The sequence below is a fragment of the Alternaria novae-zelandiae genome (genome assembly GCF_023758075.1).
Source record: "Alternaria novae-zelandiae strain BMP 2774 chromosome Unknown scaffold_2, whole genome shotgun sequence".
Taxonomy (NCBI): Eukaryota; Fungi; Ascomycota; class Dothideomycetes; order Pleosporales; family Pleosporaceae; genus Alternaria; species Alternaria novae-zelandiae.
The window spans coordinates 596,398-612,213 of NW_026056962.1; the positions used below are offsets into that span (position 1 = coordinate 596,398).

At 52.2% G+C, this 15,816-nt stretch overlaps 4 protein-coding genes across 4 annotated transcripts; 1 reads left to right on the top strand and 3 right to left on the bottom strand.

Moving 5' to 3' along the window:
• Window positions 1-2,589: 2,589 nt before the first annotated feature.
• OLE1_1 (stearoyl-CoA 9-desaturase) lies at window positions 2,590-4,085 on the bottom strand (the record flags this gene model as incomplete). Its single annotated transcript, XM_049394909.1, has 2 exons — window positions 2,590-3,849; window positions 3,903-4,085. The coding sequence occupies 2 exons, from the start codon at window positions 4,083-4,085 to the stop codon at window positions 2,590-2,592; spliced, it is 1,443 nt and encodes a 480-aa protein (XP_049258773.1).
• Window positions 4,086-7,066: 2,981 nt separating this feature from the next.
• Window positions 7,067-8,238, bottom strand: J4E88_001240 (uncharacterized protein; the record flags this gene model as incomplete). Its single annotated transcript, XM_049394910.1, has 5 exons — window positions 7,067-7,338; window positions 7,790-7,876; window positions 7,937-7,954; window positions 8,075-8,166; window positions 8,234-8,238. The coding sequence occupies 5 exons, from the start codon at window positions 8,236-8,238 to the stop codon at window positions 7,067-7,069; spliced, it is 474 nt and encodes a 157-aa protein (XP_049258774.1).
• Window positions 8,239-9,130: 892 nt separating this feature from the next.
• J4E88_001241 (uncharacterized protein) lies at window positions 9,131-11,491 on the bottom strand (the record flags this gene model as incomplete). The annotated part of the gene is made up of 1 exon (XM_049394911.1): window positions 9,131-11,491. The coding sequence occupies one exon, from the start codon at window positions 11,489-11,491 to the stop codon at window positions 9,131-9,133; it is 2,361 nt and encodes a 786-aa protein (XP_049258775.1).
• A 1,314-nt stretch (window positions 11,492-12,805) lies between these two features.
• On the top strand, window positions 12,806-15,106 carry J4E88_001242 (uncharacterized protein; the record flags this gene model as incomplete). Its single annotated transcript, XM_049394912.1, has 3 exons — window positions 12,806-13,662; window positions 13,813-14,099; window positions 14,550-15,106. The coding sequence occupies 3 exons, from the start codon at window positions 12,806-12,808 to the stop codon at window positions 15,104-15,106; spliced, it is 1,701 nt and encodes a 566-aa protein (XP_049258776.1).
• Window positions 15,107-15,816: the final 710 nt, after the last annotated feature.

Sequence of the window (15,816 nt, forward strand, 5' to 3'; positions counted from 1 at the left end):
ATCAAGGCAAGACTCATGTGCGATTTAAGTATTGCTATGGTTATACCATCGCCTATATATTGTTATAAGGATCAACGATAAGAAGTGCCTCATCGACATATGTGTAGTACATGTGCTTCGGAAATGCAAGGGCCTGCATGCGCTCGGTACGGAATCTGAGTACCGGAGCTCAACGTCCATAGCCGGCCCAGACGTGCCCCTCTCTGTCTGGCTCCATGTATTGCATAGTAGCACACCAAGGCCTCTCATCAGCCGTATAAGAACGAAGTGGTAAGTCGTATGCCATGCGGCAACCCACGACTGTCATCTTCTTCTCTTCAGCTGCCGTTCCGCTGCTACCATCATCAAGAGCACTGAGACTCTCGGGACCAGGCATATCCTCCCCAAAAACAGGAACCATGATGACTTCCTCCTGTGTCTGAGCACATAAAGCAGGCCAGACAACAACCCCTGCCTCCCACGACTGTATCCAGATCTCATCCTTCTTGTTCACCACATCGCCCCACGCTTGCTTGCTCAGGTTTGCGCTCGTCACCATTGCCCAGTCGATAGTCTTGTGCTCTTCGTCACTGAAACGTATGTATGTTTTGATATGTGGCGCCGCAGAGCCACGATGCGCTTCCTGTCTTGCTGGACCGTTCGAGGACGAAGAAGACGCGTGACTCCAGTGGCATAGCATCGGATGCATATACTCCAGTTGTTTCTGCTGCTGCGCTGATTGAAGTTTCCAATGAATTGACCCACCAGATGCGTAGCCGTCAAGAGAACCCCGGATTACCTCTGGAGTTGGGAAGATGACACTGTACTTAGGAGTTCGCGACTTTCCTACGTTGGACTCACGTTTGGCGAAGAAAGATGAGGCTTGCGTCGAGGAGCGTGACTGTTCACCGGAGTTGGCTACCGCTGTTGCCGAATGGGATGCAAGCACTGACTGGAAGTTCGAGAGCCATGTGGGCGCCGCACCCAGTGTCGCTATAGAGGAGATTTGCGTCACGATATGAGGGCGCACAGAGTCTCTGGATCCTGTAACAGGAACACTAGAAAGCACCTCCCTCAATCCTAGCCACCCGAAGGAGGTTACCGAAGGGCTAACTGCAGCGGGCTTCTGTCGTGATGGTGCACTTCCAATGAACGCGGCTCTGATACTTGAGAAATCGTAGTCCCGAAGTTGCGTAGTCAGTCCTCTCAATCGTTTCTCGTATGCACTCAAATATCGGAGGATATCAACTTTGAAGCGCTCGCCGCTCCCAATAGGGTGAACTTGAGGAGAGTCTGGCTGGGATGGCGTTGCTTGAACCAAAACAGGTAACAAAGGCGACTTCCATACTGCTTGAGTCATGTTGGCCCAGTCGCGATAAATCATATTAGCTGTATGGATAATGATTTGTGCAGTGTCATCATGGCGAAAGAGGATAAGCATCTTCGTGTGGTGAGTTCCGAATGGATCCGGAATGTAGGCGCTCAGAAGCTCGATATTCGGATACCGCTCCGCTGTTTCCTGGATCATTGTCAACTCCTATCAACACTGTACGGGCAAGAGTATTCACGAGTAGGGCGATCCTATTACCATCATCCCGCTTCCAGAAACCATGCACGATCTTGACTTTGATCATGTCTCTCACATCGCTGTCGAAGTGCTGCCTGAATATGGTTAGCATCAGGACTCGAGCCGGGAGCTGCGTTTAGTCTCGGCGATAGCTACGGGACTTACATGACAAAGTCTAAATCGAACAGAAAGTTAAAGTTCCAGCATTCCTTAATCAACGGATCACCGAGCAAGTCCGACAAGCACACAGCATCGACATTCTGATGTGCCGGCAGCTTCTCGATTTTCGTCAGCTGTATTGGCGAAGGGCAATATCGTGGTTCCCCGGTCCTGTCGCTATCATGATGTGGTGTAGCTGGTTTGGCTGGTCCCGACGCCAATGCTGGTTTCGGTACTCCATTGAAACTCCAAGTCGGCGTAAATGACGGTGGCTCGGGGCTTTTGCGCCGCGGTAATGGTGGGCTGATTGGCTTGTTGAGTCCGGCATGATGGTCGGACTTCGTGACTTCTCTGCTCGGGGAGTCGTCATCAAGCTTGCGGCGTTTTGATGGCGGGGCATCGCTAGGTTGTTGGGACGCCATTACGGTCACGGCGCGATGACGGCAATGCAGTCGCGATCAATCGTAGCTCGGCGCTGTGTAGAGTTGGGTGTCAGGAATCGCGTTGCATCTTGTTGACACGGCGGAGGCACGGTCCACTTGACCATAGCAGGCAGTCACTGGTGTCAAATAGATCAGGAAAGAACACATAGCTGTGGTATAAGGAAACATCGATAACGATCAGGCATCACAAAAGAGCAGTCACGACAGCAAATGATGGAATGTGAAGTGTAAATGGATATCATTCTTGATTTAGACCGTAAAGCTCACTTTTCAAAGCTTGTGCTCATCAAAGGCTACAAACATACGCCGTCTAATAGTGTTTGAGCATCGTCTCCATGATGCTTGCTAGCGAACGCTGTGAAATGAAAACATAATTATGCCTACACAAAACGAAAAGGCATCCCAAACGCCGGGCATCGCTAAATGGAAATGAAGAATACTCTAGGCCGCGCTGGCGCTGAGCATAGGTTGTGCGACCTTGGTAACTTGGTTACCCGCCCGGATTATTGGGTTGCCTTGTTCGTCCTTGACGATGTTGACCTCCTTGTTCTCCTTCTGGGCACGCTTCCAGATCTCAACCTCGCATCCACCGCGGATGACACCGACCCTCATTGTAGAGAGCAGGTTGTGGGCGGCGTTGGAGTGGAAGTAGACACCACCGTTGAACATGGCGGTAGCGTCCTTGCCGATACCGCTCTTGATGAGGGTCTTGCCACCGGGGTGCTCGTTGATGAAGTCGGTGACGTCGTGGACAACACCGGCGACAGCGATCAGACCGCGACCGTTCTTAGCCTGCTCAACGTAGTCGTCCCACTCGATGACGGGAAGCTGCTCAAGAGGAACACCCCAGTCGAGCTTGGCGCGCTTCTGGTCAATCTTCTTCTGTAGCTGCTGGACGCGACCCTTCTCGATCTCGTTGGCACGGAACTGCTTGAGGTTGGAGGCGAGGCCGAGCTTGCTCCACAGCCAGATGGACCACTTGGTGGGGTCGTACTGGTGCCACTCGATAGCGTTACGGTAGTCGGAAGGGAACTCGTGGTGGAAGTTGTGGTAGCCCTCACCGAGAGTGACAAGGGCGGTGATGACGTGGTCCCTGGGGCTGTTGCGGTCGTCGAAGGGCTGGTCGCCGAGCCAGTGGGCAAGGGAGTTGACGCAGAAGGTAGCCTGCTGGACGAAGAAAATGCGGAGGATACCGGCGTAGATGAAGCCACCCTTCCAGTCGTTCCAGAGGAGACCAGCGACAGCCGAAGGGAAGATCAAACCCATGAAGATGACGACCTTGATGTAGTGCTTGTGCTGCCAAACGACGACGGGGTCCTCGTTCAAGTCGGTGATGTCGGTGCGGCCGATGCGCTTGGGGTTCTGCTTCATGACCATCCAGCCAAGATGGCTGTAGAGAAGACCCTTGCGGACGCTGTAGGGGTCCTTGTTGGTGTCGGTGTAGCGGTGGTGGGCACGGTGGTCGCGGCTCCACCAGCGGATGGAGCCCTCAACAGCACCGCCGCCAACGAGGGCGAGGAAGACGCTCAGTGGGAGGGAGGCGTTGTAGGACTTGTGTGCCCAGAGACGATGGTAGCCGGCGGTGATGCCGAGACCAGTCCAGAAGTAGTACACGACGGCCCAGAGGGCGGTATGCCATTTGAGAGGGGTCCAGAAAGCCGCGACGCAGCCGGCGAGAGGGATGCCGATGATGAAGGTAACCTGATCCAGTGTTAGCCCAATGGCTCTGATTTGGGGGGCAAGAGCAAACCTACGTTGAGCCAGTTGACGTGCTTGTACCAGTTGGCCTTGGTGATGGGTGTTTCGGTGATGTGCGGCTTCTTAGGGTCGTACTTGGGGTTGCGGTTCGGCTCCGAGGTGCTCGCCATGGGAGACGGCTGCTTGACGTATTCGGGGTCGACGGCCATCATGCCGGCGGTAGGCTGGTGGGAAGGCATGGTGAGGAGGTGGGTAGGGTGGTTGTAGGTAAAGCGAGGGCGGTCGAAGAAATTCGACGGGAAGCAACTAGCGGCTCAAAAAAGTTGAGCTCCGGTCAGCCTCCGGTGTGAGTACAAAGCTCCAGCAACGATGGAAAGCTTCACCACGATCAAGTGAATGACGGGGTAGAAGATGTGAGGGAAGGAGCAGTGGAGGGAGGATGAGGGGAGGCAGAGACAGCGGGCGGCCGAGCGTGTTAATAAGGCGGCGGGACAGTCTTGAATCCCAACACTCTGCGGGCGTGTAAGCGAAAGACTGGGACCTTGCATTGTCGCTCGAGATCCAGCAATCGCCGCAACTTTGGTCATAGCCAGCCTAGCGCGCCGCACTAACCGCTGTCTCAGGGTCCCGCACAGGACGAGGGACGGCGCTGGCTGCAACAGCGCGAGAAAATTTCGGGCCTAACTGGCACGTCGTGCTGATCTCGGCATCGAGACAGTCGCTGGGTGGCGGTGCGCGCGCAGACGTGCAGAATATCCAGCAATCCCAGGCCGCCACCTTCCCCAGATTCTGATTAATCCCACACGCGGCGGCCCTATTTCCTACACATCGCCCGGCTGCTGCTTCTAGCCGCGACGTCGCAAAGACGATCGCAAAGAGCGGTCTGGTGCAGACGACCGGCAGCGCGAGCCGGCGAGAAGGATGCCTCACTGCCCAGGTGGGCATAGAACCTCACGCCGTGGTGAGGCCACACGTCTCGTCATCGCTAGCTCGCTAGCTGTCCTCTCCGCTTGATGCCCCGCTGGGCCACGCCTGCAGTCGACGAAGGGTGAGCCGGATGCAGACGCGACACCACGTTCGTTGGGAAACTGTTGATATCGCTCTGCATCCGCCCTACCCAAGTCTTCTGCAGCCTTACGTAGGCTGCGACGACATGTTTCACGCAGTGGCAAAGTGCTCGGCTTGGATACCCAGTGGGTCTCAGACGTCCATGACTTTTTCGATGGCGCTTGTGCTTGGAGAAAATCGTCAGTGCTTCACAACGTTGTGGAAACCGTGAAGGGTCTTCTTCCGCTGGCGCAAATTCCCCGGCACGCTCCAAGCTCGGCTGCTGGTTGCTGGTGCGCCATCGCAAGCTCTGCTCGATTGGGAAACGGCCCTCCTCAACACCTGCTCTGCCTGTCTCCAGCCCATACAGACACACGTCCATATCAGTCAAGACGCGCGCCCATCATCGCGATGTCGATAACATGCAACAGCCTACGAATCAGCGTGCGGTTGTTCACCTCGGCTCCCGGAATCTCTTGCGTCACACCCGCTGCACTCTTCGTGTGGTCTCATTCTCATGCCACAAGGTCAACGGTCGTCCCAACGTCCTAACGGGTAGGGCTGAAGGCAAACTGCTGGCGTGCGCTCAAGCTATGACGAGCCATTCTTGCAAAAGCTGGTTGCGGCACCCTGGCTGCGTAGCCCTCGTTGACCCTTGCCAAGGCGCAGTCGGTGGCAGAACTTGCACTGCGTTTCGTCGATGGGATGACTGCTCCTTCGTTGATTTCTACATCCTACCACGTCGGCACAGTACATGTTTTTCCATCTAGCAGTGCTTTCATGTTCTGTCATCTGCAACCGAAACACGATCAGCCAGAGACCAACTCTTGAGACTTACAAAAACCAGAAATTCTACCTAGAACGTACTCACTTGCTCTACACAAGGAAGTACAATGACCTACGATGGTACTGTACATAGTTGCTGGAATTGTGAATTGGAAAGCTGTGGAGGGAATCAACGTAGTCCTGCGCAGTCTCTCTTGGTAGGTCTCAGCGAGGCTCCGATCACCGGCTGCTGCCAACCAGAACACCAAGTCGCCCAGCATGGACGCGCTCAGCACCGCTGCATCGGTAACCGGCGAACAGGATCTTCTGACAGCAATCGGACTCAGATCTAGATGCACATTCCTCCAGTACAGTGTGGGAGGCCTCTCCTGCAATATCTCCCATCCTCTATCGTCGGAGTGGTCCGCCCGCCAAGTGGACACATTCGCCCAACAGCCAATCACCGTTTTCCTACCTATCAGTACAGGCGATCGTTTTAGCACATACGCGGGTGTCGCCCCTCTGCCACTGCGAAATGCGCGCCGTAGCGACGAATCTGCCGTGGAGAAGAGTAATTATTTGCGGCGGCTCACGACTATCTTCGGCCAGCTCCAATCTTTGGCGGTCCGTGAGTGGCCTTGGATTCGGGGCTAAGACGTTGTGGATGAACAATTGTGTATCGTGAAGGTTGGTGCAGGAGATAATACTCTTTCTCCACATGTTCTATATAGATGAGGAAGTAGCTCGTTGGGTTCACGCCGTCACTCTACTGCACAGCGACTAACGTTCCCACTCGAACTAAGATCCGCCATCTTCACGTCACTTCCCCGCATATCGAACTTCAAGACCACCATCCGAGCATTTCAAGAGCCTGTCATCGGTAGCGCGTTACACTGCACGCGACAGCCCTTAGTCGACCAAGAGGCACGTCTGATCCTGCGACTGGCCGTACAACTGGGTATCTTCAGCCACCTCGCCAATCTTATCAAGATCTTCCTTATCGGAGGTTGAACCGCCGAATACAAAGATCCGGCTCAATCTCGACATCTCTGCTTCTGTTCGGACACGCGCATCCGGATTGCAGTCTCTGAGCAGCCATGGCAGACATGATCGGTCCCGACCATACGCCAAAGCGAAGCTTTGGAGAGCAAGCAAGACGCGCCATCAAGGCCTTTACAACCAAGTACGATCTTTGTCACAATCAAAATCTTATCTAACATAGTCAACAGAGATGGTCTGGTTGGTACTTATGACTACGCCTTTCTGTTCCGTCCAAACCTGCCATTCATGAAGAAGGAGCGAAGAGCTGCACCCTTCTTCGGTCTCCATGACCGTATGCCAGTGCTACTAGCTCTTCTCCTCGGATTTCAACACGCACTCGCCATGTTAGCAGGGCTGGTGGATTCATTTAAAACTCTGGCAGAACTTCACGATAGTCTATGGCCTTTGTGGCCCTCCCCGACCGCCGCATCGGCGGCGCATTCTCCTTGTCGTCGTCGTCATCCTCCTCCTCCTCGTTGTCATCGTCGTCGTCGTCATCAACCTTGCTCTTCTTCTTGTTCTTCTCCGTCTTCTTCTTGGTCTTCTTGGCCTTCTTGGCCTTGCCTTTGGCAGGCGCGAGTTTCTCTTTTCGCTTGCGCGGAACGACACGCGCGGGTTCGCCCGTAGGCTCTATGATGGCTACATCTCGTCAGCAAATGTCTACATTGTTTACAGTGACCTCTATGACAAAGACAATGCAAATGCACATCAGATAGAAGATAGTTGGCCCTTAGATAAAGAGCTTGGATATGTTGGTCCAGATGAAGGAGGTAGGTAGTGCGGCATCCATTGTGGGTGAGTTAAAGTAGATTGCTGCGCTTGCGATGCTGCATCCTATAAACAACCCGATTATGAAGGCGGTAGATTCCATGCTGGGTGGGTGCATCGGATTGTTTGCAAATGATGGCTTTGACAGGTACACGAAATCCTCGACCGATGATTTGGAGGGCGTTCGGGGAAGAGCTTTCCGTGTGTTGATGTCTCCAGGGAAGAGCATTCCGCGTGTTGATGTCTCCGGGCATGAGCTTTCCATGTGTTCACGTTTGGGTAGGACTGGAAAGGCTCGGGTCACTTCGCATGGTGTACTTACAATTTTCCTGCACCGCCGAAGCGACCGCAGCTTCTTCTTGTTCTTCTTGTTCTTGTTCTTCTTCTTCCTCCGCAATTGGCTCGGGGACTAACGTAACGTTAACAAACTAAACTCCGACAGCACGCAAGACTCTATGGGGGTACTCACAGTAATCGTTCGCTTGTACTGTAAGTAGCATGCCTAGTTAGCAACATTGTCATACTGAAGGAGGTGTGTGCAGTCAGGGACTAATGAGCATGATGCGTATAGATAGAGACGGAAGGAGACACTAAGAAGATAACATACGCCAGAAAGGGTGGTCGCCGTCAGGCGTCATGCCCGAGGACTCAGCCCAGTCGGTCGTACTGACCGCAGGGAAGGTGGTAGACGACAAGTAACTACACGTACAACACATTGTTAGTCTCCACAACCATCGTATATATCAATCGCAGCAATTGCACTCACCTCATGTTGTCTTGGGTTACATGAGGTGATTGAATCTCGCGCTGAGGTTTACAACCTGCGCCCGAAGGCGGCCGCGCTAACACTGAGGGAAGGCACGACTGCCACCCATGAAGCAAGTACACCCGCTACCCATGAAGCAGGTACACCCGCTACCCATGAAGCAAGTATGTCTGGTACCCATGAAGGCTGTACGCCTAGTGTCCACAAAGTCAGTGCGCGCATTATACACGAAGCAAGTACGCCCAGTACACTGAAAGTCAGTACACCCAGTACAACGGTATCTCTGAAGTAAGTACGTTCGGTACCCTTGAATTCAGTATATCCCGTACCCACGAAGCAAGCATGTTGCATTCATCAAACAAACACTTACACAAAGTCTCCGAGAGACACGAGACGAACCATTATCCATCTCTTACTGCTAATAGTGACTGAATGTCTTGTCCCGTGCTGGTGTGGCAGTGCGTTTCTACAATGGAGTTTATCTGTTTGTCAGTAACTGAAGATACCTCGTGTGTTGCGGGCCCCAATAACAGGAAAGAAGGTACTAAAATCAATTTTTCAATTCGCAAATATGAGCTACAGGATAAGCATGACTTGTTACTGGAATCATGTATAGAGATCGCTATCATATCCAGTGCCCAATAGACCCATGACATCTGAACGCATGCCTGGGTCTAACATGGAAATGACCGCATGTGCATCCCCAAGATATGCTCAGCCCAACGCGAAATGAAACCAGTTGTGAACAGGAACTAATCGAGAACCGATCACCGCTCAGGGTGACCCACCGAAATCTGCATTCATGTTAGCATATACTTCGAGTACTAGCATGAATACAGGTAGCATTGACTTACAAATCGGACTACTCGATTCTGGTGATCATGGCGCAGAGAAGGCTTAGAACTCATTTTCGCCATCGTCGGCACTCTCCAAATCGTCCGACTCGTCCGACTCAGGCTCATCCGAGGTGACCTGTATGTCCGAAGGATCCTCTTCGCGCGGTCCCGACAGATCCAACTCGGCCAGTTTGTTGCTGAAATGCTGGTTTGCTGTACCGGAGATAGAATAGAACTGGTTGATCAGGGCGGGATGCACGATCTTCCAATGTGCCACGTCTTCAGCTGACAAGCCATGGGCATCCTTCGCTGCCCCTGTGATTTCCTTGGTGGTAAATTTACCAGGACCCCGGATACCCCCAGTGCCCGTCCAAGTACAGCAAGGGCGACCTAACATCTCACAGACTTGACACACGTTCGAATTCCCAACCCTCTTGCAGCCTCTCTTGAAGACGCCGTTGTCGAAGGCTACGTCTGGGAGCATAGTGCACACGTCGCATTGTTTTCGAGGACCACCAAAGGAGCGAGTTGAGAACTTTCCAAACTCACCACCAACGTTTTGCAGCTGCAAGTGACTGGATTTGAGTTCTCTCAAGATGTCGCTGGAAGGTCTGAGCGTTGATGGCTGTATAATAAATGGCTCGTTTGAACGCTTGATCGTGATCATCTGGTTATGGAGGTCGAAGTCAGCGAGGAGGACGTATGCACGGCCAGACAAGCGAGGTATCCATGGTAAGGAGTGGTTTGGCGCTTTGCCGAAAAGCCACTGCAGGAAGGAAATGGCGGTAGCATAGCTCCTCAATGCTCCAGGAACACTGGTGTCCACAAATCTAAACATCTGGCTAGTCTGAAAGTATCGATAGCGCCATTGTCCAGAATTTGGAGGATGTTCCCACTCAATTCGAATTGCAAATGAGCTTGCCTGTGTCCAGTTCGAGAATGGGCCAATTCCAGAAAGACGCGACCATGCGTGTGGGTGACGGCTTCCATCCTTGTAAACCTCAACAACAAGATGATATGGGACGTTGGCCAGCGGTGCCTTGGTGCCATCCTTGCTGTCGCTCCAGAAGCTGAGACGGATACCCTGCTTGCCGTGCATCTTCTCCCAAACAGCCAGTTGACGCTTCGTTTGTCCAGGTTGTATAACCTTCGCATGGCTCAGTTTCCTAGGGTTGGCGCTGCGAAAGATTGCCACAGGAGTTGAGCGTCCAGATGCCTTGTCCATGGTTCTCGTATCGGTGCGAAGGAAAAGGATCCGGTTAGTATATGCCGTCCATTCTTGTAAAGGTGAGCTGAAGTTGGCACCTTGATACGCTCCGAACCCTTCCCGAGAAACAGCCCCATGCCACCCGGTGCGTTCAAAGACGTTGCGTGCGATATCAGTGAAGTACTTGGCATAGCCAATGGCCGAGAGTATTCCCGAACCACCCGAGCTGGCAACACGGTCCGAGAACAAGAATTTGCGATAGGTTTGACAAAGACAAACAAATATCTGCTCAACGACATGGGCGAGATCTGGAATATCGTCTTCAGAAAGAACGCACATTGCGAACATGTCCAAAGATGCGGAGTTTCGGGTCAGGTCACCATACCTGGAATTCGTCGCTGACTTGTGGCTCTGCGAACGGTGGTAGAAATTGACAGTCTTGCCGACGTATACATAGTACGTGTTTGGTTTCCAGTATGGGACCACAGAATCTGAAAGATGAACTCGCATGTAGACACCGCCTGTCTCTTGAGTGTAATCGTCGATGACATGTGTGGCAGCACCTACCAGATCCTGCCAACGAAAGCCTGGGTTGTTGAGAGTGTCATAGAGGCCTGCTTCCCTGATGCCCTTGATGATGGTCTTGGTGATAGAATCGATGCTTCTCTTTTTGACGATGTCTTCATACTTCGGGCCCATGAAGTCTGCGGGAGAATCGTGAAACGCGGTCAAGAGCGCATGGATGGTACGCCCCAATGTACTCTGGTCATCAGGAGTATCTCGCATCCACTGAATGGCGTTGAAGTCGAAAGCATCAAGACTGATATAGATTGGCCAGTCTTTGATATCGGACACCCAGCGTTTGCCTTTCCATACATCATTGGCTGATACCCATATGTTGTTTACCCACACCCGTTCCTGGGTTTGGGGATTCAATACATAACTTCCCGTGACGCCCTCAATGAAGATCTTGGCTTTCTTCTCGTTATTGAACACTTTCTCTTCTATGAGATGACCTTGCATGCCCTGGAGGAACACGGTGCGCGTCGACTGGACGTTGAAGCTCCGATTGATAGTGCAACCAAACTGAGTCTTGATTCTGGTGTGCGGACTAGTCGCGGGTATACCGGTGCGATTGTCGATCCATGAAGCAAGCTCGGAGGAGGAGAAACCGGCCGTAATGTGAGGACTATCTCCGGGGGGTAGGAACGGCATGATGAGCGTTATTCAGTAATGTCTGAACAAGGAGATCAGTCAGTAATGGGATTGGACCCTAAGTATCATGTTACGCTCAGCTTACGTTGGTGGGGGCCGCCCTGAGAGCTGGCGGTGTTTATCGGTGGGGCTACGGTAAGGTGAAGTAGGTCGGTTGGGGTAGCGAATTGGACGATGTCTGAGCGTTCCGAGCACACTGAAGAAGCCTCCAAATAGTTAGTAGTGAAGAGTGCGAGGAGATGTAGAGCTTACTGTAGCAAGTGTGTAGCAAGAGTGAGTAGAAAGTTGCGGGCGAAGGGCAAGGTTTTATACGTAGCCTCAGCAAACGGGTTGTGGAGCGGCCGGAAGCGAGAGAGTGACTCACCACTACTGCAGGCACCGGGCTGAAGGTCCACGTGAGAGAAATGGCGCGTGAATCCAGGGACCAACGCGAGCTCTGACGTAATACCTAGGTAGCTTGCGAATACGCCGTCACAAACAATACGCGCCTGGCTCAGGGTCTATGTCACCTGGGCAGCATGTCAAGACATCTATAAGCAGGCTAAAATAAGAGATCATGGAGTAAAGTCGTGCTTAGCATGACCCTTGTGACACTGTAAAGTATGAATTACCCTGTCCTATGCACCATATCAGACCCGCTATCTAGACGCTCAAGCCAGCGTAATCAGATACGTGAGATTTGAAAACGTAATACATGAATTGAATATCGTCTTCCTGTTTGTCGGCGGTCTATACAATCGGTTGGCCGCCTGGTTTCGAGTAATTGTGGGTGTGCAACAAACAGTGTCTTTACACATCAAGGCGGTCAGCCGCCGGACTCCAAGTGATTGCAGGTGTCCACGGGTGGCATTGTCGCAAACGAAGAGATCTTGTAGGCAGCAGCACAAGCGAAAGACGACATGATGCAGCGCTAGCTCTGACTCACCTAGATATCAAGGTACAGGGCATATAAGAAGGCCGCTTCTCTCTTCCGATAAATTGAACCGTCACTGGCGATTACTTGTGGAAGCACTGTGTGGATCAACAATACCTACTTCGGTAAGTATCGATAGACCTTCACTTTCACAGCCTCGTTCTGATACCTGCGGAATCAGAACAGCTTACTTCGCATCATTCCAAACTCAGATTGCCAAAGCCCTACACGATACCTAGGTAGGTTGGCAATTCACCGCTCAACGAAGACTGATACACTGCTGACACGCGATCCGACTGAACAGCGAACCTTCAAGACAACCCCAAAAACTACGCCGTAGGTGCGTTCGAGCGCACTTACGTCTGTTTGTTTACCCCCAAGCGGTCGATATCAAACTCAACATGAATACCTACGATGAGGATGCTATCTACAACCCTACCATCAACCGTCAGCTCAAAGGTGTCTCAGTGAGCGGAAGCCAGCTCGCCGCAACGCACGCACGCCATATCTGTGATCATGGTCCAGTACCCAGGAACTATTACGTAGAACGCAAAGCTCTTGGCGACCGTATCGATGTGTTCTATGCGGATCATTCCATCGACGACACCATTGTTGCAAGGGGACACAAGACGAACCCGAAGGGTAGCTACAACCATCCACTCTCTCCCGCCGGTCTGAAAGAGAATCCGAACGCCAACATCTTCAAGGAGTTTACCGACACCCGTCCGAGTGTCCCTGGATTCTTTCAGCCACCCTGCTCGTACGTGCCTGGCGATTTCAAGTGGAAGCACCACGAGAATTGGCACGCGGCATTGGCGGATGCCGCAACGGCCAAAGGAGTGTCCGTTTCCGAGACTACTGTTGCGGATTTGCATGATCAAATATTGAAGAACGCCAAGTACAATCTCCAGGAATCCCATACTCTCTATCACCCAGCCGATCGAGATACCGCTATCTTCAAGGACGAGCCTGCCGCTTCTTTGGTCGCCAGCCAGTTGGGAAGCGAATTCAGCCTGATCATCGTGTGCCCATACGTTCGAGCGGACGGTGTTGACTGGAATCGATTCTGGGACACACGAAATCGGCCTCCCATCATCACGAGATGGTCAACAGGAGAGCAGGGAGTGCATGAGCCTTTGATCTTGGGATGTCTCCCCAAGGAACACATTGCAGGCACGAGGGAATGGTACCACAAGGATGCTTATTGGTTCGCTCTAGAACCCAAGCCCAACACAGCATTCTCTAATGCATGGGACTCGTAAGTGATCCAACTTCAGTACCAACACGTTACTAACTCTATCAGTTATCGTCAAGAGGAGAGTCTTACAAAACTCCAAATGAGTTTTGGGTATCCCGAATCCAGCAACGTGAACATGTTTGTATGGTGCCTTGTTTCCCTCCACCGTAGGATAGCCCTCGGTCTCAACATACCCGACTCGCACCTCGGCTCGTGGATCTGGCAATATGGGAAGCATATCCACGCATGCGGCATGCCACACACGCCAGCTCCCTTCAATTACGACCCAAATCTGAACTACGGCGGTCGCGCGATCACGTATCGTGAGCTTACTGCATGGATCATGAACCCGAAGTTCAGTACTGTCAGCAAGGAGTATGCCCAGCGTTGGGACCTAGCCATTGAGGCTTTGATTGATCACAACCGTCACAGGAGCGACTTCCATTGGGCTGCGTTCCGTGCGAAGTTACTAGCTGCCAAGACACCTTTTTGGTGAGAGTTTGGTGATGCGGTGAACAGATGGATTATGACGTCAATCCAGAGATCATCAGTCGGTTTATCCAGATGACACAATTTGGAAGAGTGTGCGGCCACAAAGACGAGGGTTTCTATCCAGATATCCATGCGACAATGTTTGGCTGGCTCCTGTCATTTTACATATGGATTTGTTCTGCTTTTTTTGTTTTTGTGTTTTGATCTGACCTGCGCTATTGATTTCTTATTCAATAGGTAATCATACGACGGCGTTGGAGGGTATATGAGCAATGTATTTGCTCATAGATAGGGATTGGGAAGCAAGAGAGGAAGGCTGCCCCCATCTATACATGGAGCTCGGCGGCAGACATGGACTCTGTATCTAGCGTGCTTATGAATTGAAACCTGGTTTTGCATCTTTACTCCTCATGAAGGCTTTCGTGTCATTGCTCTGACGCGCTGTGCGAACCGAAAGGCCGGCTACGCTTGCTGCTTCTGGCTCATTATCATGGGCATCTTCGCCAAGTTTGCGGCGGCCCTTGTTGCCATTCCCTCAGCAGTTCTCGGTGGAATGACAACCTTCCTCTTCAGCGCCGTCGCTGTTAGCGGTATCAGAATCATCAGCACGATGTCTTTCACTCGCCGCAACCGATTTATCCTCACTGCAGGATTCACCCTGGGCTTTGGCGCTACCATGGTCCCAGACTGGTTTGATCACGTCTTCACTTACGATGGACCGAACCACGCACTTCAGGGCTTCTACAACGCTATCATCCTAATCCTCGAGACAGGTTTCGCTGTTGTTGCTTTCATCAACGTTGTACTTAACCTTGTCCTACCAGAGGAGATTGAGGACGAAGAGACACCGGAGTTGACTGCGAATGAAGTCGACGAGCCAGCGGACAAGGAAGAGTGGGCCAGGGTCAAGAAGGGAGACACTGATGTTGAGGGACGACCAAGTTCGGATATTGAGCCTAGCAAGGCCGCGTGAGCGCTGTGATGCATGGTTTTGACTTTTACGAAAAGCGATTTCTCATACTGGGTGGACATCTCGGCGTTGTAGTCTTCTTATAGTTTCATTACAAAGAAGTGACTTCCTTTACTCACCAAATGCCACCCTCGTGCTGTAGCCCAAGATGAGAATAGTCATCTTACGACACCGATATGCACCACAAAACCACTGCCCTCTTTCAAGCCCTCACCCAGCATCTTATCAGGCACCTGCCAGACGTGAAAATACCGATGAAAACTTTTCAACCAAGTCTCAAAGACCTCGGGACTGCGCAGCTGCTGCGCAATAAGACAAAGCGTTGGCTCGTCCTTGTCATCCTTCAACCTACATATCGCAGCACACGTCGTGTTGAGCGGCTCAATCAAAGCTTCGTTGTAGACGCAATCGCACGATACGATCATGTCCACGGGGTTGAGACGAGAGGTTGCATCTGTCTCCCAATCTAATTGCAGTGTTGTGATGCGATCGCCACTATTTCCTCCTTCTCCCTTCAGCTGACCTTGCTGTTTCTTAATTCCCTTCCCACTCTTTCTTTTTGTCGGTATGACGGTGTCAAGGTTCTCGGCGATATTCTGCCGTAGTATCTTGAGCACATAGTCCTGGTCAGTGGCTGTGTAGCTTGCGACTAGGGGACCTAAGCAGAGTGCGACGATACCGGATACGCCTGCGCCGAGCTCGAGGATGCTGGA